This window comes from Tinamus guttatus, unplaced genomic scaffold (assembly GCF_059628265.1).
Source record: "Tinamus guttatus ecotype Peru unplaced genomic scaffold, ASM5962826v1 Tinamus_guttatus_pri_ptg000930l, whole genome shotgun sequence".
Lineage (NCBI taxonomy): Eukaryota > Metazoa > Chordata > Aves > Tinamiformes > Tinamidae > Tinamus > Tinamus guttatus.
Genome location: NW_028289464.1, coordinates 40,389 through 66,750, shown reverse-complemented (window position 1 = coordinate 66,750; position 26,362 = coordinate 40,389). Strand labels below are relative to the sequence as shown.

At 44.7% G+C, this 26,362-nt stretch overlaps 1 protein-coding gene across 1 annotated transcript; it reads right to left on the bottom strand.

Annotated features, from left to right (window-relative positions):
• Nucleotides 1-1,852: 1,852 nt before the first annotated feature.
• LOC148591072 (uncharacterized) lies at nucleotides 1,853-16,746 on the bottom strand. The gene is made up of 11 exons (XM_088538143.1): nucleotides 16,377-16,746; nucleotides 15,343-15,600; nucleotides 14,340-14,514; nucleotides 13,499-13,708; nucleotides 12,435-12,649; nucleotides 11,023-11,315; nucleotides 7,375-7,515; nucleotides 6,430-6,605; nucleotides 4,252-5,574; nucleotides 2,036-2,219; nucleotides 1,853-1,906 (listed from the first exon to the last, which is right to left on the bottom strand). The coding sequence occupies exons 1-11, from the start codon at nucleotides 16,744-16,746 to the stop codon at nucleotides 1,853-1,855; spliced, it is 3,399 nt and encodes a 1,132-aa protein (XP_088394269.1).
• Between the last annotated feature and the right edge of the window lie 9,616 nt (nucleotides 16,747-26,362).

The window sequence follows — 26,362 nt, the reverse complement described above, 5'->3', positions numbered from 1 at the left end:
GGACCCTTCCAGCCAGAGCGCTCACTGTGGAGCCACTACTGCTCCCAGCTAGACCCAGGACTGCTGCTTAGGCTGCCCCGGGCCTTCCTAAGGCATTACCTGTTACAGTTTATCATCAAGATCTTATTCTGTTTATTTATATAAATTAAATAAAAAGGCTATAATATATCAAAAATATAAATAATTTCCAGAATACATAAATACGTTACAAAAGTGGCTCCTTTTTAAAAAAAAATAACAATGTGCCCTTTTTGCCAAGACCTTTTCAGATTCAAAGCTCTCAAAACACATGAAAGTCAGAAGAGCTCACAAAATACATATAAAAGATGACCTTTTAGGGTCCAGGAGTTTGTCCAAGAGTTCCAGATGATGTTCACAACTTCTTTTACAATAGGTTTAAGAAGAGACTGTTCAAGGAAGAGATTTAATCACTATAATACCATCTCCTTAAAAAAACAAAACCAAAAAACCCCACCTCTGTCAAGGATGTGCTCTGATCGGACTACAAAGACAAGGTAACACAGCCCTCAGAAAATGGAGCAGATTATATCTTGGAGATCCCAGCACGCCAATACCTGCTACATGTTGGACACACACAGCGGAATGTTGGAATCCAGGCTTTCACACAATTGCTGGTGTTAGAGGACACTGCAAAGCCATGAGAAATAGTTTAGAAGAACAGCTGCACACAGATTGAGGAGTGTTACCAGAGACCACCAAATTAACCAAGGACAGCAAAGGCCTCTTATTTCCACAATGTCCCCTGCGTAGCAATCAGTAGGGCCGCTAAGATACTGAATAAATAACTACTTGGAGAGTCTGAAGATTCAGGAAAAAAGATCTTATTAGGGAACTAAAACTTATTAGGAAAAAATGGAAAGCAAAGATAAAGAGGAGAAGCAGCAGGGGAGTGCACCAACAGGAGGGATCTTTGCAGCTGCCGCTGGAAATGGGAGAGAGGCTCCATTCAGTAGCGTTTCCTCTGTCTTCCGTTCCCCTTGCCTTTGGCTTCCTTCTCCTTCCGCTCTGCAGCCGTGGTGAAGGTGATACAGTAAGCATCTAGAAAATCCATCAGCTTTGCCTTGGAAATCTTCATGCCGTTTGCTTTCAGCTCTCGGTGCAGTGCAGCCAGCTCAATTGGCTCGTAAAAGAGGACCTTGTGGTACAGGACTGAATTTGAAAAGATGTAGTTTCCCACTGCGTCCAGTGTATCTGCTTCCTGGGCTGCTGTCTGAGAAGCTGGGAGCTCCTCTTCCTCATCTTCGGATATATTGCTACAAGAACTAAAAGTGAGAAAAAGTGCAAAAAACAATCAAGGAAACAACTGGTCATCAAGGGCACACTCAGAGATGCCCAAGTCCCTGGCTGCCAACCCTTGCAATGCCCTGTGTAGGATCTCCGACACCAGCAATTGCCAAAGGGAGGGAGGCAGAACACGCCACGTGTTCTGCAAACCTGCACGTCGAGCTGTGCCGGTGCTGCCCGGCATTCCTTGCTCCTGCTGCACTACTGCTGACACACTTGCTCTGTGCAGCACCACACGCAGTGCTCACCGAGCAGCGCTCCCTGCTCCTCTTGCAGGCTCTCACTCAACCCTGCGAGGCTCCTTGCAGTGCCAGCTTTGAGCTCTGCCCATGTGCAGTTTCACCCGTGAGCATTTCTGTGCTCTCAGAATAGCTCACTAGCAATTAGACTGAAACGCACAACAGAAGAACTTACTTCAAGTGACAAAAGCTCAGGGAAGCTGGCTACAGTACAGATCCCCTGTATTCTGCATTGACACTTATATTTCCCATTTTCCCAGCTCATCTCTGTGCTGCACAGTAGACTCCTTTGTTAGTATTTTGTTCCCCTACCTCTGTATACCAGTAGAGACGTCACTGCCATCCAGCGAGGATGACGATTCCTGAGAATATGAAGATTCCTGAGATGATGACAGCATCAGCTCCTCCTTATCAGCTGCCAGAGAGCCCCTCTCTGGAGATACATTTGGTGTCTGTCTACCGTTGGAGATTTTGGCACGTTTCGCACCAACATGCCCGTTAGTCTTCAGCTGCCTACGGCGCTTGGCTGGAGGCCTCTGTGGGGGAAGCTGGGAGGATGGGATATCATCCTCCGTGTCAGTATCCACATCCGTATCCACGTCCTGGTGAGTATACTGGAATATGGCCTTCAACTTTAACACCATCTGGCGTTTTGGGAAAGGACGAACTCCAAATCTGAAAGAGAAAGGTAGGACTTAAGCCTAAGATAATGCTGCGCCTTCCACTGCTATAGCTCACAATGTGACCAGGCCAGGAAGCTCAGTGGCCAGCTGGAAGAGCATGACATTGGAAAACCATCAAGTTTTCCCCTTTAGCACAGTAGCTGCCTTTCACACCACCTACCAGCAGGTTTCTCACAGAATCACAGAATGGTTGGCGTTGGAAGGGACCTCTCGAAATCATCTAGTCCAACCCCCCTGCTCCAGCAGGGACACCTAGAACATGTGGCACAGGGTGACATCCAGGCGGGTTTGGAAGATCTCCAGGGGAGGAGACTCCACAACCTCTCTGGGCAGCCTGTTCCGGGGCTGTGACACCCAAACAGTAAAGAAGTTCTTCCTCATATGGAGATGGAACTTCCATGTATTTTTTCTGCTCATAAAGAGATGTACTTGTACTTTTTTTTTTTCTAGATATACTTGTAGAAGCAGTGCTAACCTGCTCAACTCCCTCTTCAGTTCTGGGGTCTTCATAAGGGAGTAAGCTGGCATTGGTGTCATAGGAGTCTCAGGAGACTTGTCCTTCTCAGGAGACTTGTCCTTCTCTTGACAGGCAGGTTCTGCAACAGAATGAAATTGTCATCAGAATTAGTACAGAAGGATATAGGAGGGATGATATCTTCCCCTCCTGGTGGCAGATATTTTAATGTTATCTAGTAACTGTTTAAGAAGAACTACTTGTCTGCAAGCTGGCCTACTAAATACCTTTATACTGAACAGATCAACACTTTCGTCTTCCTTGGGTCTAGGATATTTGTTTTTTACTGTCTTTAAATCAGAAAACAAATTGAGCCATATGTTAGGTCTGAATAAAAAAGCCCACTGGAGGCTTTGATAGAACTGCTGCAAGCTAATTAAAAATATATGTTTACTGAATTCTGTGAAGTGGTTCTTTCCCAAGGAAGAAAATTGCATAGGAGAGACTTGATGCAGAAGAAACTGAACAAGTCAAGGTTCTGGGGGCCTGAATTAGATACTGATTTAGTGATACTGATTTCCTGATACTGTGAAGCACAGTCAGTCTCAGGTCATGTTCTAAATCCTGCTTGTTAAACTAATTACTTACGATAGTATAATTAGTAATATATCTAATAAATATTAAGGGATAAATTACTGTTCTTAGAGCTTAGATGGAAGGAACTGTCCTAGTAAGCAGCTGACCCCAGAAGGGTATGACCCCAGAGGCTAGTGTTCTCTGTGTCATCAGACATTCAAGCAGACAAGGCCCAGCTCCTGACACCACTAAGTGCAATCTGGTGGCAAAGAGCAGCTTGGCCCTTAGTCTTGTGTGCGTCCTGAAACCGCTCACTGTGTCCTCCAGTTGGGACCAGTGCTGGACACACAAAAATCTGTTGGAAGAGCCTACAATCAGCAAACAGAAGGGCAGGGCAAGTCAAAGCAAAGGCAAATCAGAAGAGCTTTGCAGGAAAATATGCAGAGAGCCTACCCGTGGGCAGGAGAGGCACCTACTTCCAGCCAACCTCTATCTTCTACCACTGGAAGCAAAGCTTACCCGATGTCTTCGTGTAATTGTTAGCACATACATCAGTGATGAATGCATGAAAAACAAGACCCATTACTGCAAGGAATAATCATTCCCTAGCATGCAAAGTGAAGGCTGTTTGATTTTTTTTTCCCCTCCCAGGTAATGTCTCATCATTTCTACAATGCATACGATCACTGTCAAAGCAGCAGCATGAATGGATCACAAATGGCTACGCTCCAACTATCCCACGTATTTAGTTGCACTCCCCCACATCAGAAGCTGACTGTACCTTCTTGTGCCTGGCCCTGACTGCTTTGGATTAGAAGGCCAAAACACCCTCTCAATATAGCAGGTGAACAACAAACAGGATGATCACCTAAAATGACAGCAATTTAACCTACTTCAGTGAACTCTGTACAGATACAAGCTCTCACCGGGAGTCTTTGCAAGGTCTGTCGGACAGGCATCTGCTGAAGCTGACACCTTCTCAGTTAAAAAAAGCATCTGTGGGAATTCCTCCTCTTCACTATCCGAAACTTCCCAGAATCTGGGCTTCAGGAAACTTTCAGGAGAGCCAGACTCTGGTAACTTCCTCTCTTGTTCTAGCTCCATTTCATCATCAGAAGATGAAACAATAATATCAGCCTCTTTTCTGTTCTGGACTGCAACATCCGGAGTTTTTATGACTGGTGTTGACAAAACTGAAGCATATTTATGCTTGTTTAAATCAGTGCAGGAAAGCTCTTCTGGAGAAATTGTGCTCTCTATGTTCCGATTTCCTGATGTAATGTCCTGCTCATTGGCTTTCTGGAAAGCTATTTTGGGAGACGGGAATGGTTTTTGATTTCTCTCTGGTGTTTTTGCTTCTCTGGGAAATTTCCTATCCGATTCTGAAGACATAGGTGAAGAACCAACAGCAGGATAAAAAGACATAGAAGATTTGAGAGGAGGACTGCCAAAAAAACCATCCCTTTGTGGAGAGAGGTCTTTTTGTGACTTGGAGTAAGGAAGCAAATCATTAACATCAACATGTTTTTCGCTAACAGCCTTTCCTGACTCTTTGATAACTTCTTTCATTGGAGAAGGCTCACAGTATTCTATCTGATTTTTGGAAAATAAGCATTTATAATTTTCACGCCTATCAGTATCATTGTGCAGTGAACAGTTGGTGAATTGTTGTTCTTCCAAGCGGTCGTCCCCTCCCATATTATGTGAAGCCTGAGACAACTTGAAATCTTTCCCACTTTCCCATCTCCTAACCCACTTCTGAGGTTCAAACTGACAAGACTCAAAATTGATGCTTGTGGCATTCACATTTTTGCATCCACTTGTATTCTGCATTTTCTCTTCTTCAGACAAGTCACATTTGGATGTTTCCACATCATTGTCTTCCCTCAGATGCTTGAAGTCATTGCTTATCAAGGCAGATACGGACCTTTTTGCCTCTTTTTTCTTAGTCTGCTGGTTCGCACCTTGGGCTACCTCAGTATCCCTACAGATGTTGTAATCTGTGCCTTCACTCATCTCCAGTTTGTCTTGAACCATTTTTCTTTGAGTTGCAGCAAACTCATATATTTCCTCCAGCTCCTGTTCACCCACCCCGTTGTCGTCTTCCTTCTGGCATGCAGGGTTTAGCACAGCTTCTTCTTCCTCATCTTCAGCCACCCACACTGAGTTCAGGAGCTCTTTGAAGTTCTCAGCTCTGTTATCATTATCTTCATCATCTCTCGCAGAGGGGAGATCATCTTCTGGATCCACTCCAGAAGATGCCTGGCTCTCTTCAGCGCAGTCCTTACACCTGAGCACAAGTTCCCTTAAATCAAACCTGCAAGAATGTAACAGAAATGTTAATCTCCCTCAAAATTCATTCAAAATTCCAAAATGTTATAGTTGCCTGATCAATCTAGTGAGTCTTGTAAAGAAAGTTAAATTTAATTTGTGAAACTGTTGTGCCAAATTAGACATGCATTTTCAACATTAATAAAGTCAATAACAATTTCAGGTTTTCACTCCGTGTCACCATAATCTTCTCAGGTTTCACACTTATTTCCCCCATTCCAAACAATGCATCGCTGCCACTACAGAGGATAATCAGTTCTCCTTGATTAGGTATGAGTTTAACTGACTATCAACATAAAAGAGCAGATTTTTTTTCCTGGTCTTTTTCAGAATTATTTTAAAAGGAGGACACCTACATTTCCAGAACTAAGTGATTTTGATCCGATAGAATGTGTTTCATCTGCTGCTGTTTCAAGTTCATTATCTAACACATGTCTAGGATCATGACTGACATAACAAATTAGCATTCCCTGCATCCACATTCTGCAAGTCTCATTCAGATTAAGTGTGTCACTAGGGCAATGCTTTGAGAATTACACTCATCACCATTGCCACCATCAGCTGTCATTAAAGATCATGAGACAAAACTTGGCAAAAGTGTTCTAGTCATAAACCAAAAATAGAAAATCTCAAGCAGATGTAACCTGAAGAAAGATTCATGAAAAAATGAGGATAAGATGCTCGTGTGTTCATATTTCACTTAAGATGGAAGCAGAGGTACTTGCATCTCAAGTGAAATGAGTTTTGTGAAAGCCACTGAAACCACAACAGAAGGTATCAGGTTAAAGTCCATGTGGCTGAAAGCATGAGGTGACCCAAAGCACACTCATAAGATACAAACCTGGTAGCCAAAGCCCTCAGCTGGGGCACAATTCTAGCAGGGATGTCAGTATAAGCAGTGTAAAGATATCGCAGGAACGCGAGGACTGCCTCTTTTGTCACATCGCTCAGCAGCACCCGGCGCGTCTGCTCGTCGTCATCGTCCTTCACCTTCACATATATCCCTTCGTCGTAAACCTGTGCGGTAAAAGGAAAGCAAACGAGGTCCACTTCCTCATAACGGAACAACACCAGCAGTATCTGCTCTCTATCAGGCCACTATTTTTTTTTTTTTTTTGTGTGTCAAAGTCTGTTCCTATGGCCAGGATTTGATGCCTCAGAGGGAAGCTAAAAGGACCAGAGATACAGAGCTCCCTGGGGAATAGGGAGCTCCATACAGCTGTTAACTTGTACCCTGAAGCTTTCAAGGACCCCTCATAAATGGTCCTAAGCACCTTGAGTTGAAACTGCTGTAATCATGCATGAGGACAAAACGAATTCTACTGATTCCAGAAAGAATGACAAAACTTTGTCAAGAAGTTGGTATGGTCTGGTGGCAGCACTGTCAGAGGGCAAGTTCCTGTCTTCAGCCCACTGCCTTTCATTGCCTTTGCAGGAAATTGCACAGGAGCAGGCTGGAAACTGTATGAACCAAAATGCTTCTGGAAACACAGAAATTACTTCACTGGCCTTGCCAAAGGCACAGGTCAATGCAGCTACCTCCATAGCACCTGTGGGAGTGACAGACCTCTGTTTGGGTTAGTTACAAGCACAGCTTGTAAATACTGTCTACTCCATAATCAGCAGGTCCAGAGTGACTTGCCACTGGATCTCCAAATACTCTGTGCTTACTGTACGGCATCACTAACTCATTTGTTGTGATCAGCCTGGAATAGACGGTCAAACTCCTGTTACTGCAAAGGGGCTTTACTCGAGGGGAAGAGAAAAGTCTAACAGCAGTACTTACCAGCTGAACAGCCCGAGGACAGCGTGCATACAGCACAAACATATGGGCATAAAGGATTTCTCCAGAGTCCACTTGAAACTGGATATCACTCAAGTAGGCGTTGTTGACCATGATATTGTAATCTTCTGCCAGCATCCTGAAAGAGGACTAGAACATAGAAGGGACACAAAGACAGAAGTTGTTACAGCTGTAAGGCATTTTCCTGGCAGATAAGGAGGCAACAGCCCAGTTTGTCAGCACTGCTGTACTCTGGGTCCCAGCGTGGGTATGGCTGCCTTGGCCTTCTCAGGACTAACAGAATCCTTATCAGTGCAAGGTCTTCTTGAGGGAGGCTGCCTGACTGTAAGTAGAAAGCAGCTTTACCTGAGACACTAATTGTTGACCTTGTAATTTCTGAACCTAGCGCAGACTGGAAGAAAGGCAAGTTTTATCCAACTCCATGAGATGTAGTTCCACCAGAAACAGCAGAGCTCTTTATTTTATTAGCAGGTTTCTAGGTTAGTTCAGTGGGAACTCAGCCTCTCTACTTGCTTCAGTGTGTTTGCAAGGAGCCAGTACCAGTTAGCATGGAAACGGCAGCACACGCTGGGCCATTTCTTCCAGGCTTCACAGGTGGGCTAGAGGAGACTCTGCACGTCATGGACTGCTCTCCAAGGGCAAGACAGGAAGCTCAGTCTGGAAACCTATTAGGTGTTTCCTGCTCTCTTTTTCTTGGCAGGTAGGACACCTGCAAGACGGTACCCCGAGAAGGCAGGCACTGCTTTCCAGGCAGGAAGCCCAGAACAGCCTTCCTGCTGACACTAAAATTATGACTCGAAAATGGGGAAATTAAGTAAGAACAGAAATATTCTGGCTGCACCATTCTCTGTGCAAAAGAAAGACTGGAAAGGAAGATAAGAGGAGAGGCATTGACAAAGTTCTGCTCAGAACCATGCAAAATGGGTGCGTACATGAGCCTGGATGAAACCCCAGACAGTTCTGTCTCTCCTGGTCTCCAGGAAGTGTGGCCTGTGTCATCTAGGCTGGGCATCAAAGCAGAGTACTACCTAAGTGCTGAGCAGATACATCCCTAGTAACTACCCCCAAATACTCTATGCACTACAGCCTCAATATTTAACCTGGTTCTCTTTGTGTAAATTATGCACAAATTTGCTTTATGTTACCTGTTATTTTAAATTAAGTAGGACAAACACTCTGAAACACCCACAAGCCTGCCTGTGGGCATCAATGAAACATCACGTATTTGGACTTCAGCTTTGCCTAGGATGGTTCCTGTGAGTGACTGTAATGCTTAAACATCTCTGTTTCTGTGAAAATGAATGGGAAATACTCCATACTTCTGGAAATTAATCAAATAGGAGAGGCTTTTTTTTTTTTAAACAAATAAACAATACAAAAATACAGTGCAAATAAACAATACAAAAAAGGGGAAAAATAACATTTGTCCTTACATTTATATCGTTGCTTCTCGGAAATCTCTTCTCTATGGGTAGAGGGGCAAAGCCACTTAGTGAAGAATCACTGGAAGTCAATTCTTTTCCTCAAAGAAGAAAAGGCACATCTCAAGTCATGTACAACCTTCTTGTAAGACAGAACGAAGTGGCAACTCTTAACTGCCATTTCTTCCTTGCCATGACAACTCCCCAAGAGACTCCTGTCCCAGGCTGACATTTCTGAGCTGAACGGTTCAGCCTCTCCCTCTTGGCTTTATCAGATGCATTTGGTTTTCTTGGCATATGACCAGCAGCCATTTGCTGCAGCTTAATAGGAGAACTGAGGGAATTTTACCCAAGTCAAGTACAAAGCAGAGAGACATTAGATTTAGCAACCATAGTCTTCACTGATGAGTGAACAGGAGACACACAGTGCATATATTATGCTAAATGGTTGGACAATTTTAAGGCTACCATTGGTCTTGGAATGTGCCGTTGTGCAATGCACACCACTGTAACCAGGGAAGTTAGAGCTGCTCTTGAAGGAATTCTAGGTGGTGGACTTTTTTCAGCCTGTACAGATCAACTTCAGGGACTGTGTATCCATGTACCAACACAACATCATCTCTTACGCTCTTCTTTCACCAGGTCTTCTCCTGGTGAAACCTCGTAAGACAGTGCTGTCGGCAAAAGCCACTAGGCAGAAAAGAGCATATATTTTGGGGATATATTTTTGCCTCACGATTGGCCGTGTCTGGGCCCCCGGCTGGCAGAAACGCATCTGACACCTTTAAAGGATTTTTAAAATAAAATTTAGAAGCTGCTGTCTAAGAGGAGCTCTTCTTAAATATTGGGATCTATGAATCATTTCAGAAATGTCAACTTGATTGTACCTAAAGCCTACTACAGAACAATGCCCCCAAATATCACCCCCTGGATCAACAATATCGTCCTGCAGCTGCTGCCACTGCTCTCCAAGTTCAGTATGGCTAAACGTGGCTCCTCATAGCTGATGACACCAGAGAGGAGGCTCATGAGGCTGCCAGAACTTACTTGGCTGCTCTACTTCCTGAGCGTCGTTAAGCTCAAGCCTCCACTGAGTTTGTGCTTCCATGGCCAACTCAACCAGTTGCTGCAGAGTCTGAACATGAACCTTCTCGCCCTGAGACGAAATCTGTCCAGCCTGTTCAGAGCCTGAGTCGGCTTCATCAGCAGCTTTTTCTCCAGTCTCTGGAGAAGCAGGATAATGAGGACTGAGATCAGGCTGAAGTTGCTGAGATACTTCTGGTTGATCAGATCCCACTGATGGCAGAGAAGTCTCTGACTTACAAATCTGATCAAAGGAGAGAAAAAAAAAGACATCAATAAATTAATTTGGTATGTATTTGCAGAGTTCAGAGTACAGTCTCTGAATTGATCTCTAGTTCATACTTTCAAAATATCTTAATAAATATTAATAAAATACTTTGAGCGATCCCCAGATACATACTTGCTCTCCAAGAAGATAGTGCTATAAGGCGACAGACTAAAAGGTCCTGTCTGTTTCTGTAGGCAGCATTTATAAAACTACAGAAAAACGAGAGGGAAGACATCTGGATAATAACAGAGTGAGACCGCCCGGTTTAAAACTGGATCACAGTCCTGCATGCAGCTTCAGGCAGTGGGATACACGGGGAAAGCCTGAAATGCAAACGCTTCACTTTACAACCCTAGGAGTGCCCACCCCCTCCGCAGTGTAACACACAAGCATCCATCTTCAGTGTGAACTTTCCACACTGTTCCTTGCTGCCTTGATACAAAACATGAGTAAAGAAAGAGAAAGGCTCTGATTATAATCAGTCAGAGAAAAGTATCAAGAAGGAACACAAGAGTCAGGCTACTGTAAAAATAGCTAAGCTAGTGGCAAAATGAAGAGGCTCAAGCCCTCTCACTCAGTGCTCTGCTCCCATTTGTTTGGTCTTCCAAAAGCCCAAAGAACAGCTTGGCAACACAAGCCTCAGCCTCCTGTCCAAAAGGGAGAAGTGAAAGTTCAAGATCACCAAACCTACTTGTGTGAGACCAGGGGACAGTTGTGCAGGAGCAGAGAGCATGCAGAGCATGGGGTGACTCACTTAAATGGCAGAAAAGAGAAGGGCTACAGAGCAAGTAAACTGTGGCACACAAATACCAGAGGAAGGAGAAAAGAGCATCCCACCTGCAGAGTTATGCAAGGTACGATTGGAGGGGTCAGTTCAGCAGCGTAGAATGATTCAGGGTCGCAGGGCCCTGTTAGAGCACTGCTGTTCCATAAAGGGCAGTCCTTGTTTCTGGGCGATGGCATGAGCCAGTCTGTTTTCTCAGATCCATCCTCCAAAATCCTACTGGTGGGAAGCCGAGGAGTGGGAGGGAATTCCACCTCTTGTGTAAGCACCATGGCGGCTCGCTCTTCAGTCCTTTTGCGGGCTGTCTCTGGATCCCGCAGCAGTAACGGTGGAGGAGTAGTTGGGCCTCTTTTACGTGTTCTTTTCTCTTTAAAAAGAAAAGCAAAAGAAACCCAAATAAATGAACAGCTGAACACATAAGCAGAGGAACTGAACCTGACAGCTTTTTCAAGTGTTGCAGTTGGCAATGATCAAAATGCAACTACAGCAGAACACAAGATTTCTGCAATAAGTCCCAAGCCTCCCGTTACTTCTGCCAGAGAAACAAACCTTCAGGGAAGACTTATTCGTGCACACATGGTCCTGCTGGGCTGAGCTGTCAAATCAGATCACTATGAAAGCAACTGATACCTATGTGCAGGCTACCTTCCAGACCCTTTGAACAGTGAGCGTACAGTGCTTTTGGCTAGTTAGCAGCGCTTCACTCAAAAAAGAGAGAGAGAGAGAGAGAGAGAGAGAAGAAAAAAGACTCCAAAGCCATGAAGGACTGCTTTTGGTGCGCCTTGATCACTGGTGATGGTCACTCATGTCAAACCACAGCACATATGAATCCTGCACAGCTCTCATTTGTCAGGTCTGTTTCTCAGGTCTGTTTCTTTACTGCCTTTGACTTACTAATTCCCAATATAATTGGCAGTGGTTATCAGCAGGAAGAGATTGAGGAGAGCCACGAAGAGCAAAGTGTCTCCTATGTGCAGAACTCAACCTTCCCCCAGGGCAACTGGCTTCTTTTCTGACCATTTTTGTGCATTTAGATAGCAAACCACAGGTTCAACGTGTGTAGTTGTATGCACATATACTTCAGAAAGAAAGCAGAGCAAGGAGAGAAGGATGAAAAAGTTGCATAATCAAGGGTATGGGACAGTGAATAAGAAAAATGCACTGCAAAAAAAATAACAATGGTCTTTTCATGTTTTCCCTTTGGGATTTATTAAAAAAACAACTCATCTTAAAAACATTCTATAGTTTTGAAACAATCAACCAGTGAAATAAATATAAGACTCAGAATGGATTTCAGTGAAACATCCTGCAGCCTCCCTTGGCTATCTGTATGTGGATACTTTGCATTACTCCATCTCGGACAACTTAAATGAAACAGAAGTGTGGTTGTCATCCCCTATGCCCAACAGAAAAGTTGGCAGTGAAGAGCAGGCTGTTACATCACTCCTCCAATAGTATAGCCTGAGACACTCACGGTGACACATACCTGATCCAGGCTTCCATTTGATTGGCAAGGCAGCCACAGGTTTCATATTTGCAGCTACTGCTGCTTGTTCACGCTTTTCTTGCTCCAAGAGAGAGCGTGACATTGCCATAGCAACCTGCAGATCTTCATCCTGAGGTTCCATTTTGATCCTCTTTTTCATTTCCTTGGAGTCATCTCCGGAGAACTCTTTGCGTTTTGATATGTTTGGTTGATTGCTGAAACGTAAGAATGCAGCAGAAAGCCCAAGTTAACCTAACATAACTGGATCAGAGACAAGAAACCCTGAGCACTTCAGACCAGCTGCCCCACTTCCTCAGAGAGATTCCCATATCCAGAATAATAAGAAAGCATCAACAGTACTTTTTTCTGTGGAGGAAAGAAAAGGATTTCTTATCATGCGTGGAATTCACAGCAATTTGGAGAAAATCTTATTTTGGAAAGGTAAACATAAGACTGCAGCACTGACAAACTGCCTTTTTTTTTTTTTTTTTTTTTGCAAGGGCAGGAATGGCCTTAACCATCTGCTACCTCAAACCTAAACTTTGTATCAAAGGGCAAAAATCAGGTTGAAGTCAAGAAGACCGTCACCAAAACCGTTCTGCCAATCTTACACTTCCACAGTAAACAAGCAATGGCCCTTCCTCATCACAATAAGACTTAAAAGTCCTTTGGATACATTTCAGGCAGGCACCACTCGCTATACTCTGAACATGTTGCTCAAATCCCAAAGAGCAGATACATCTCTGCACCCAGCACAATTCAAAACATCCTGTATGTTTCCTCCTTGACTCTGTGGATAAGGCCCATGTATCCAGGACAGCAACGAGCCGAAAAGCTGAGGCCTTGGAAACACAGATACTCCGAAGAGACTGTATGCTCATATAGCATGTTCTGCTTAATAAGCTCAACCACGCTATTCAGCTTTATTACGTAATTACCTCTCAGAGCATAAATATTTCTGACAAATTAGTGTAAGATTATTTACTTCCCATTTTGCTTCTGTCTCCTGACTCATAGTCATCCACCACTTTTGAAGGAAAGCAAGATTTTCACCAAAATCTTACCTGGGATACTTAGGAGAGGCAACTCCAAACTGAGACACCTGCAGTGCCTGAAGCAGCATTTTAGGAGGAACATCCATCTTCACAGCACAGCGTTTCAAGTGAGTAGTTTGGCTCTCGGAAGTTTGGAAATGTTTGCCAGAGCTGAGACAATCAGGGATTGCTGGTTTGCTGGAGGAGGAGATCTCTGCTGCCTCCATCTCATCCAGACACCTGGAGGATGATGGAAACAAAACAAAACAAAATAAAATAAAATGCTCTTTTTGAACCTTGCCTCCTGAAATGCTGTAATTGAGCAACTCCAACTACTTAAGCAAGCTGTTTACAATACTTTCTTTACAGAGAAGCACAGACTTTTCATTTATAAAGAGCTAGCTGTATGTAATATTTTAACAGTATTTAATATTTACCACTAAGGAAACTGTTATAGAGTGCTGGCATCAATTTAAGCCCACACCATTCTGACAAAAGAAAACACAAGGATCCTTCCCTTAGCCTTCCACTCTCATTACCTGTGGAAAGCAAAGGTCTATAGTGCATATATATAGTATTTACAAAGGTATATAGTGCACAGTTTTACAAAAGTATATAGTGCATAGTCTATGTATTTATTCATCTTGCAAAACAGTATCACATCTTTCCTTCAGCGAATAGCTCAGATTTGCAAACAGCTGACATAACCAAATGTTCTCAGGAAATCATTATTTAATTGAATAAATGGTGTTGAAATGGGCAGATTTTGAAATGGACACTAATGGGTAGCTTTGCTACCTAGTCTGCAATTACATCTTCTCTAAGGCACTGCTGCTGAAAGCCACACTGGCCTTTCATGCTAGTGCTTCACCTATTAACGTGCTGCCCCCGTCGTGTTGTGTTCATGGCTGAAAGATCCTTCTGGCAGATCTGACAAAAAAACAAGCCCTTCTCCTCTAGGCTTTCCGGGACTTCCTCCTTGATCTTCTGCTGAAGGGCAAAAGCCAAAGCACCATCGTCCTTTGTGGATGGAAGATCGTGGGTAACTGGCACAGAAGGGGGAGATGATAGAGTTAAACATCTTGTAGTGAAAGGCATGAAACTGTTACATTTGTCATGATGATTTTATTAACTTAAAAAACCCCTGCAATCTTCCTGTTGCATCTTCACATCTCATTTCTCACAAGGGAATGCACAAACAGTACAGGAGAGCACTACCCCAGGAGTGGAAGGTGGCAATTGGTTCATCGCACATTATGTATCAGAACCAAAAGGAGAGTTATGTTTTAGATGAAGTTTCTGGGAGAACATGGGGTCTTAAACATTACATATTAAGCACAGGAAATTCTCATGTCCATAGAGAACCAGCAGGGCCTTGACTTTTAAAGGGGCCTTGACTTTTAAAGCACCAAAACACCAAAAAAGTGCTATGAATTCAAATTGCTACGGATTCAATTCATCTGCATAGAACATCCTATTTTGTAAGTGCTCAGAGATTTACAGAAGACACGGAGTAACTAAGGTCATATTTATATGAGCTACACAATATTGCCCCGAGAAGAACGACTGGATTTACTGATGCTCTTAGAATCTCAACTTGTTTCCAGAAAGTAAATTCTCTCTCCAGAACTTAACATAAAATCAAATTTCAGCCTCACAAAAGATCTAGGAGAGAAGTATAGAGATCAATACACATTTATCAATAGAGAAAGCAAGTTCTCAGACATGTGGAGCGATTTATTCAGCATCACACAAGCCACCTGTCCAGCTGTGAACAAAGCCCAGGAATCCAGACTGCTGCTCATGCAATCACCCTAAGCAGCCCTCAGCACTCTCCATGCACACACAGGAGCTAAATAACAGCAGAAACGTACCTTTTTCCGGGTTCTCTTCCTCGCTTTCATCAGAGGAATTCCTGCTAGCTGCAGCCTTTGGCAAGCTATCGCCCAGGCTATGTTTTAGCTGCTCAGGTGCCACTCTCTTGAAGTGCTGCATTCTCTCCACCGCCAGCTTTGCTGCCCGCACCTTCGACCCAGGCAGCAGTGGTGTCTTCAAGGTGTCTGAAGAGCAGGTCTCTGGTTGTGAAGGACGGAAGGATAGTGTAGTCTGGGAACAGTCACTCGGAGCATTCACTGAAGGGGACAAAGCACAGTTTCCCAGTCAGAATTAAACAGGTAACTGAGCTGCCCAGGGAGCTCTTGGGAAGCTTCCCAAAACAGCAACCTGAGATAGTCAAAAAAAATGAACATGTTTCTACTCTGATCTTCAAGCCCTATCCATGGTTCGGACTTTCAGGCTCAGAACCAAGCAACAGGTGTTCCTAAGGAGGGGTGGTAACGAGCAGCAGGCTAACAGCTCAGTGTATCTCCGCTCTGCTTTGAGGCAACCTGTGAGATCAGACCAAAGATCTCACCAGCCCAGTTTCTGAGTGCAGTCACTAGTAGATAATTACGAAAGGGTATCAGGCAGAACAAGTACAAAATAATCCTTCTCCTGGTTGACCTTAGCTGTCAGTTTAAGGATTTCATGCACTGGTGACTGCCTTCTGGTCATCATATTTAGTCATCACTGAAAGACCAATCCTTCATGAATTAACCCAGAACCTTTCTTAATTTATTTTTTTGGCCTTGGTGACAGTCAATGGCAACATAATTCAACATTCAATACAATAACACACTGTGAAAAAACACTTTGATATAATCTAAACTTGCTTCTTGATGATTTGAGGGATGATTTACATTCTGAAGTCGCAAAAAAAAAGGTAATGACTCCCTCATATATCACTCAGCACTTAGGTTTCACCTTACTGAAGAACTGCATACCTCCTCCAGACTTCTAAAGAGCTCTACTGAACTGAGTCTTTTCAGTACTAGCCTATTTTCTGTCTGAAAGATTTCAGTGCACGCACCTGTCACATTCCTCTTGGTAGAGTAACTGGTCACTGTGCGCAGCTGGCTGTCAGGGAAAGCGCTTCTCCTGTCTTCTTGTGACGTCCCACCACTACTGCAGGCCACAGCATCGTCGTCTTCTTCACGCATCCCTGTCGGCACCTTAGAACCCAAATTTTGTGGCAAATCTTTCCCCTTCACTACTGGAAAGCACTGATCGATTTGGCTCCCAGGAACAGATCTGCCTGTTGTAGTGGTCTTTGTCCATTTCTGAACCTTCTTTGTTGCCTCAGTATCCTCAGCTTTCTCCTCAGTATCCTCAGCTTTCTTCTTTGCCCTACCGACAATTTTTGCCCACACTACTTTAAATTCATTGTCCTCTTCATCCATGGTGCTGCAGGCTGCAGTAATGCTGCCTAGCAGCGCTACAGGGAAAGATCTCAGGAACAGTCAGGGCTGCGTCTTCTCTGGCTCGCCGCCTTCATTCTTCAGACGCCAGCACTTCTCCACTGTTCCAACGGTGGACTTTCCTCTGTGATTAATTCATCTGCATAGAATATATTATACCATTTAGTGCAGCACATTCTCCAAGGACCCTGCTTATTTTCACTCAGCACAGTGATGACTTTCTTGTTCAGAGGATTTTGGAATATAAGTGAAGCATTTCAATCTGCCCAAAGCATGTGTAGGATCTTCATGGTACGCTAGAGGGCTTCAGAAAGATTTACTGAAGCCCTTTAATGGAAAAACCTCTAAAAGGTGGATATGTAAGATGGTATACGCAGATGCAGTGTGAAACAGGCCTCTGGTACCAATTTGAAAGAGGACATTCTTTGAAGACTCTTCTTTGAAGGAGAAGAGATTCTCATATAAAATATTGCAGCACATAAGTATAATAGCACATATTGACCCAAAACACTAATACTGTACTTTCAGCACAGACAGACACAGGCCACATTCAAAAGCATGCTGACCTCTCCTTTGAGGTCAGAATCCTGCCTGGAGCTCAGAATTTGAGATGTCCCACTTGTATATGCATCCATAGCTACATTTATATAACACAGCAAAAATGAATGTATTCGCTCCCATAAGGTGGGGAGGAAAGACTGTCACTCGGAGTGCAAAATTTCATTTTGTGACACAGCATATTTAAAGAAGTGAGCCTGTCCCCATGCTGAAAAGCAGCTAACAGAGTAAGGCTTAGCAGTGCTTGGCCTTGCAGAAGAGTTTCTCGGACAGATGAGAGAGCACATCTAACAAATGTGCCCACCCTTCTTTCACCTCTGTGTTCTTACCTCCTCCTTTGGCTACTCAGTAGACACTGACCATGTCTCATAAACTGTTGTCAAATACACCAGATAAAAGTATTGTCTCTTTCTTAGCTGGTTTAAATTAGCTTCTTATACTAATTTAAAAAAACCTGATTTAACTAAGTTTCTTAAACTTTCTCTACAGTAAGAATAACAGTGCTAGCTAGTGATTTCTTGGAACAGCGACAGGTACAACAACATCCATATGGAAATGCCATCAATCCCTGAGCAACACTAGAACTAGATTTCTATTCTTAGACATTTTGATTGTCCTCTTCTTCCAAGCCCTATGTTCACTACGGTTCTGGCCATTTTAATGGAGCTTTTATATTGACTCCCAAATCCATTTCTTTCAAAACTTAAACAGAGTGCTTCATTTGGAATGGCAGCAGCTGTGGTTCAGTTTCTCCAATAAAGCTCTGGGCACCAAAAGACTCAAAATGCAGGAAGAACACAAGCAGGATTGTTTTCTCAAATGGCTTGGCTGCAGCCATGCAAGGCTAAGGAATGCTGGTTACACATTTTCACAGGTCAGCCTTTCCTATAAGCAATTACAGATGTTAATGGATTTATTTATTTTAAATTCAACCTCCCAAACCTGCAGAGGACTTTGCTGTGAGTCTTGGATCATTTCCTGAGAGAGAAATTGACATTTTCTGTAACCAGTTCATAAATTTATTTTTTTCAGACGGAATCTTGGAGTAGTTATCACTACAAATTGACCTTTTTTTTTTTTTTTTTTTTTCCCTAAGTAGGAGGAGGCACACAGAGAATCTCACATCCTCCATGGCTTTAAATAACTCTCACAGACATATGCGTACACATGTCATATTATTTACGGTGACTTCCTGATGTTAAACTTTTGTTTGCAATTAATACTGAATGCCCCAGGCAGATCATGTGAGATGCATAAGCAATGCAAACCTAAGGATTAATCTATCTTACTCCTCCATCTACAGACGTGTAGTGAGGCGTAGGCACAGACCAGGATCCTCTAAATACATCTGATCATGCTGTCATTCATGTACCTTAAAGCCCCTTTGGCACCATCTTGTAGAGCTTGTCAAGTAACGGTTTTGCAAAATTATTTATTTCAATATAGAATTCAATTAATTTTGTAAGATTTTAGGACTCTACAAATCACACAAGCTGGTCAAATAAAATAAACAGCAGCACTTACCTATCCACTTAGATGTTCGGTCTATAGCCCAACTGAACCTTTTGATGTATATAATCAAAATAGCACAGAGCAGCAAGAACCTAGATGGTTCTTGAAGATGGAACCTAGAAATTGGGAGGAAAGGGTTAGATTTTAGTGTATTTTTACTAATTCCTCTTTTTGCTCAAGTTCCAAGCTTCAGAGGGTGGGAGAAGGTGACAGCAGATGCTCTAATGGTGCTAAGTTTAGCCACTTCCACAAGTACCTGTGTACTTAAATATGTGTGTGAATTCAAATATTACTCAGGATCTGCTCAGCCCAGCACTGCTCCCAGCAGTGAACAGCACTGCTCCTGCAGAAAACAAACAAACAAACAAACAACAAAACCCCCCCAACGCAGCTCTTTGGAGGTCAGAATAGATCAGGCTAGATAAAGTCCTGAATAACACAACGCAATTCTAGAGCTGACCCTATTTTGAGCAGAAAGTTGGGACTTATGATACCATGAATAGTCTGCCCTTTCTTTTTCCATCTTGTTTCCTAATAACTTTCTTGAACCCAGAACCACAACTCTATGGCACACTCTCTCCTACTGAGACATAATGCAAGAGCTGCACAGTGCAGGTTCTCTGGCTTTGTGGAAGTGCCAATATAATATATAATACTGAGGAGAGAGAACAGGAGTTACTCAGTGAGCAGAGCACAAATATAAGTGTAGAAGACAAATTCCAAATCAGGTACTAACCTTTCTGCTCTAGTCTCTGTCAGTCTTCCTATGCAGACAAGGGTAACTGAAACAGATAGGGAAATACAAGCAATGACAAATTAACAAGCAAAAAATAACAGCTAAAAAAAAAAAAAGATTTTAAGAAGCAACTTTAGCAATGACCAGCATCATTGTCTACCAGACACTACCCACTTATGTTCCCTCATAACCCATCAGTGCATCATGTTCATGTTTCCTTTAAAGCAACCCCCCTCACTAGTACCTCGTACATAAGGCAAAACATTTTATATCTAGTAAATTTTTTATCACGTTCCAGAAATTAATTTTAAATTGGTACTTACATGACAAAAACTGCCCCTGTTTTTTAAGTGTTATAGAAACTAACCTCCTATTTTACAGAGCATCTTATTGAAAACAGGAAAAACTTCACATTATACCTCCTATGGAAGGATAAAGGGGAAGTAATCATAAAAATAAAAAGTAACGGTTGCTCAGGTGCAAATTTTCATGGCTTGTATGCAAACACAGTAACATACAAATCAGGAATCTATGCAGCGGGTGTTTCAAAATGAAAAATACAACTGAGAATTAAGCACTGTTTAAAAACATTTCAACTGATGCCCAAAATTCTACCATTCCACAACTAACGAACAGGACACCAGTGGTTAAATGCTAATCTGATTTTCAGAGGAGAAATATTCAGAGCAGGAATAAAAACAAATATGCAAAACAGCAACGTGATAATGAAATGGTGCAGTGCAGAACATAAAAAAAGGAACTGCATTAAAATGAGAATGTGGTAAAATTACACAAGATTTATTAAAGAATGTTCAAAAGGAGCTTTTGGTGTACATAAAACCCACAAAAAACTAACAACGCTATTAGATCGTTATTAAAACTACTAACTCAGAAATCAATGGTCTAATGGCATCTATCCCATAATGATGATGACATTAGTGTACTACAAGAGAAGCCCAAACACTATTAAAAACCACAGCTCCTGCAGGTCCCGATTTCTAGCAACGAGCTGCAATGCAACAGATGCTACGGGCGAACAGGCCGAGCGCTCTCTGGCCCGGCAGAGCCCCCGATCTCTCAGAATCCCCGTCCCCAGCGGCGACCTTTGAGCAGGACCGTTGGGGAAGCAAGAATCTTGCAGACCGAAACGGACGGCAACGCGAAATAAATGACTGATACGGGACTCGATGGATAACGAATTAACACGAATCCAAACAGTTTTGTGAAGAACGGGGTCTCCCGGGCTAAGTCGGTATCTTTTTGGCGAGTTTTTTTTTTTTTTTAAGTCACTTTAGAGGCGTGAACCACCGCGCAAGCGGCGCCGCCGTGACATCACGCCGCCGGCCCGGCCCTCCGCACAGAGCCGCGGCCCGCGGAGGGGATCGGGGGGCGCCGGTGCCGCCGCTCCCGCCCGGTCCTCGCCGCCCCCGGCCCGCCGCTGACCTCTCCGCCGCAGCCGCGGCTCCCTCCGCTCCTCGCACCCCGCCACAACACCGGGAAGGACCGCAGCGAAGCGCATGCACCGCGCGCCAACGGCCCGCGCTTGCCGCTGCTCGGGCGGTGCGCGCAGGCGCGTCCGAGCCGAGCGACGCAGGCGCAACACAGACTTCCTGACGCCACAGCGGTTGCCGTGGTGACGGGCCCCGCCCTGCGAGCCGGGCCCAACGGCCGCCGCTCGCCAACGGCGCCCCCTGAGGGCCGCCCGCCCCGAGCGCGGGAAAATAAAATAAAAAAAAAAACGCTCAAATATGGAGTAAAACCCTAAAACACCGATCCGCTGGGCACACCGCTCACCCGCTCTCGGGCAAAAACAGCGCCAAAGCACGAAAACTTACAGCAGGGAAGGGCGCTTCTATTAAGAATTAAGGTCTTTGAAACATCCAATGCTAGAAACACATACATGTTGAGGAGATAAAGACAGAGCCTCTGCTTGCGAGCATCAAATATTTGCTTTTTCAGCTCTGTGGTTAAAACCCGCAGTGGTCATTTGCGGGCCACAAAGCTGCTGCTAAAGTCCATTAAATCCTCCTGCTCCAGGGATTTAACAAGCCCCTTCCTGCTTGCAATGAAGCTGGAAGGTGGACAGCTCCATCGCTCAGGCTTTCACAGAGCCCATCGGGCAAGCGACAGAGCATTACCTTTCATTTGTGCTTTCTGCTACCTGGAGTTGACAAGGAAGACGGATGTTGCCTTTCCACAGCATTTAGTTTGGGCTAAGATCACACGCTGCATTTTAATTTCAGACTGTGTTCAAAAGCAATTGAGTTAGTTGTGGCTAAAGGTCTAAAGGTTTGAAGCTTGCAAAAACTGACACGAAAAACTCCTTTGTTTTTGTGTCTTTCAACACTTCTGCTGGTTTATTCAACTTCTTTCTTAAGTTGCTACACTTCATGGGAATTAGAAATGCTCTTAAGAAAATCCTGCAAGAACTTGCAAGCAAATATTGCACAAATATACCGAAAATACTCCAGTTAGGAGGTACTGAGACATTGCATCGGTTCCACAATTACTACTAAGCCAAGTCACAGTAATATTTTGCTGCACAGTACTATAAATGCCATTCTTGAGCACCAAATACTTAAAATAAAAACCCAAACTAAATGTTAGAGACACAGGAAACATAGTATAGGGAGAGAGCTAAATTATTCCAAACAATCTTACTTTTGCCTTCATATTCTCATCTGTGTTTCCAAATAGACAAAGCAAGGCAGGGACTAAGCAAGAGACAAAACCCTTATATACAGCCCTTAAAAACTAACACATAAGGTAAAACCTTAGCTTTCTAGAAATGTCAGATCACATTCCTCACCTTCCAGCATAGCACTTGCTAGTACTGAGCCCCAAAGGCCAAGTTCTCTGGGATAGATGTTACTGGCTTAGGTGGCGAATCGCACTGAATTGTCCAATGAAAAACACTGACACTTAAAAGAGGAGGATCCCTCAAAAATGTGAAATGCATAACACGCACAGGAATCTGTTTTTTCATCATCTGAATCATTTACAACTTGTGTTCAACTTCTAGACGACAACCACCTTGAACCTTGCTGATCCATGTGAATACCTTGCAGCCTTTTTAAAATCTGCACTTAAAAACAACCAGCTGTATTGTAGTATTATTATATAAACAGACTCCAAAGCAAAGAGATTTAACAGTATCTGCTAGTATCTGTAGATGTTCATACTGGTAAACCTGTATCTATTTCACAGCACATTTCTATGCTTCTGACCATTGCTGCAATGCAACAAGGTCATCGTTGCTACAAAAGCCTCCATTTGCTATTTGCACCCAAGAATATTTGGAAGACGCTGCCACAGTAACAGGCATAGAGAGAGGAAGGAGCTTGCCCAAAATTATGCAGCTGATCAGAGGCAGGATATCAGATTCCCTGCGTAGGAGCTGATCTACAAGACTTTTGTTACTAAAACTCACTTTTTTGTCCCATTGGGGAAGTGGTCTGTGTCTGAGATGACCAGCCAGTCCCTGATCCATCATCTTTGCATTTGAAGAGCAGCTGCGACCGGTCCCAGCTATTGGAGTTTGCAGCCACTCGCTTAGGGCCTGCGATGTCACCTTCTGGGCACAAGAAGCTCCAGTTCCCCAAGAGTGGCGGTGACGGGAGCGCAGGGGCAGCAGTGGAAGGCACACGTGGTTCCTGCTAACCGGGGAGTGCAGATTCCCCTGGCTCAATGCAGGCAGCTGGGAGATAACAGCTCCCTACTGAACTTCAGCCGAACAGTAGAGCTAAAAATGGCTTGGAGCAATGACATGGGACTGAAATGATGTGCTATATTAATAGTACTGGAAAAGGTACAGAAAGGTAACATGGATGCCCAGGTTTGGAGCAGCCTCTGTATGAGAAATGATTTAACGGGGTGTTCCGCCCAAGAAAGGTTCATCTGATGGGAGATATCAGAGCTCTGTAAGAACACGCATGTCCTGCAGAGGGTGGGCAGCCATCTGCCCTGCGCTGTTTATTCCAAAACAAGAACCACGGGCATCCAGCGAATCAGTAGAAGGCAGCTTCAAAGCAGAGGATGTGGTTCCTCACAAAGCGCTGCCAGCTGCAGAATTCCTCAATGTAAGTTAGGCTGGATGCTAAAACACCCGCAGATGCAGACAGCAATAAAACACACAGCGGGTTATGAAATACCCCACACCGCGGCTGGCTCGGGAGTGCCCGAAGCCGCAGAAGACCCGGTTCGGACGGCGCGGGGGGCCCTTACCTGCACGGGCGCTGCTCAGGGGCGCCTGGAGCCGGCGGAGCCACCGCTCCTCGTCCTGCTCCATGTGGGAGATCATGTTCCGCCGCTGCCCGGAGCTCCTGCCGGGGGAAGGGAAAGGGGAGAGCAGAGCCCGGCCGCCCGCCCCGCCGGGGCGCCTGCGCCGGGGTCCAGAGAGCAGCGACGCGCGGCCTCGAGGCGACAGCCGCGCTGCCCGGGCCCGCGGGGCCGGCTCCGACCGTGTAGCGGCCGCCGCGAGGCCGGGCCGAGCCGGGCCGAGCCCGGCCGGGCCGCTACCCGCTCCGGGCTCGCCCACAGCCCGGCGGCGGAGCCACGTGACGGCGGCGGCCAATGGCAGGCGGCGGTCGCGGCCGCGGCCTGCGAGGACGACGTGAAATGGCGGCGGCGGCGGCGCTGCTGCCGGTGCTCGGCGCTGTCCGGGCGCGTTACGAGGCGCTTCTCGCCGTTCAGGGCCCGTTGCTGCCGAGTATGAACGGCGGGCAAGCTCGTTACCTGCAGCACGCGGCTCCCCCGTGGGGGAAGCGCCGCTGTCACGCGGGGGAGCCGCTTCTGAGCCTCGTGCAGGAGCAGGAGGAAGGTTCTTGGCCCTCGAGGTCCCCAGCGAAAGCAGAGGGGCAAAGCAGGAGAGCGGAGACCTGCCCTGGGAGGCCGCCAGGAGGGCTGCCGGCACCGGGGCCCAGGCGTCAGGGACACACGTCAGCCACCACCGCGGCTGGGGCGAGATGAAAGGGAAGAGCAACCGCACGCAGGGAGGTCGGAACGCACCGTGAACGCGTTACCTGTGTCCCCAGGAACCTCCGTGGGACCTGCGTGGCCAGGCCTCCCCCCGGCCTTCGTACGGCCACCATGGAGCTGAAGCGCACAGGTCACTGACCAAAGCCCACGGAATCCACCAGCATGGAGCTACCAAAGGCTCCAGGAGGCCCTTGGATGAGCACAAGGCTGTTCTTGTACTTAGCACTTCGGTACCTAAACTTTAGCACCGTAAACACAATAGTTGGGAGTTATTGGTCGGGTAGAAAGGGAGGGCACAACAGTCATCACCCTACCGATTTTGTAGGTAGGAAATGTGATAATGCACAAAACAACAGGCAGTAGCTGCAAAAGTTGCTCTACTAGTATCCATAGGCACTCACACAGATCACTTCGTTGTCACACACATTTGGAAGCAGTTTTTTTCCAAAGCTCATTTGGAGCTCATCAGGTGTGTCGGGGTAGGACAAAGGCTTTATGCATTGCCAATAACATATTGGCTACTTTTTAACATAGGAAACAATTCAAATCTTAGTTGAAAAGGCTTTTTTCTTATAGAGACAAGGGATTTTCCAAGAGAGATATGACCCTGTGTTAGGAACATACGAAAACAGAGAAAAGTATACAGATGAAACTGATTGATAACATCATCACTGGCAGATGGGAACATCAATATTAGCTGGAAGAGACACCCTTGCGTACAGATTAACGGAGCAGGAGAATGAATAATGGCTTTCTGATAATTTGCAGCATGCAGGCTGCATTGTGACCTATCTGACATGCTGCAAGTCATTTTTCCTCTTTTGGGAGAATTGTTAGAATTAGGAAAACCATTTAATTTTGTCAACTGTAGCCACAAGAATACTGAGACAAGCCTCTGCAAAATGTTATCTCCAACCCGAATGGCACAGTTGTTAAATTTTTGTTTTGTTTCATTAGGCAAAGTGTCCAGTTGAAAGGCTTAAGGATGACAGAAAAGAGGATATAGGCATTTTCAATAACTGTTCTTTTTTAATTTTTTTTTTCTTAGCATGCTACCAAGTTTCTTATGGTGCAGTCCTATTAGTTGAATGATTGTAATTTATATGCCCAAAGTGTAACACTGTATTTGCTGAAGGTCAAGATATAAGAAAGAATTGATTGCAAAAGTTTTGATGATAAATGTCTTGACTAGGAATACAGCAGAGAAGATGGAAAGGGATCTTACTTATTTTCACATATTAAGACTGACAAGAGAGAAATACGTGATACATTATGGGAAACAGTATTTCCTAGAATGCCACTTAAGGCAAAACTTGGCCTTTTTCTGCAAGGAAGTCTTCCCCATCTCTCCTTCTGGCTGACCAAAACACCTTCCCCAGCCTTACCTGGAGTCTCTCCTACCTTGGTGCTCTCCATCTCAAACAAACCTGGTGATCTTCCTCTCTCCAGCCACTGCGCAGCAATCCCTTGTTCCAGCTCTCCTTGCTGCTGGGCCCCTGTGCCACGACTCACCTTGTCCTTCCGTCCTCTGCTGAGGACCCTTCCAGCCAGAGCGCTCACTGTGGAGCCACTACTGCTCCCAGCTAGACCCAGGACTGCTGCTTAGGCTGCCCCGGGCCTTCCTAAGGCATTACCTGTTACAGTTTATCATCAAGATCTTATTCTGTTTATTTATATAAATTAAATAAAAAGGCTATAATATATCAAAAATATAAATAATTTCCAGAATACATAAATACGTTACAAAAGTGGCTCCTTTTTTAAAAAAAATAACAATGTGTCCTTTTTGCCAAGACCTTTTCAGATTCAAAGCTC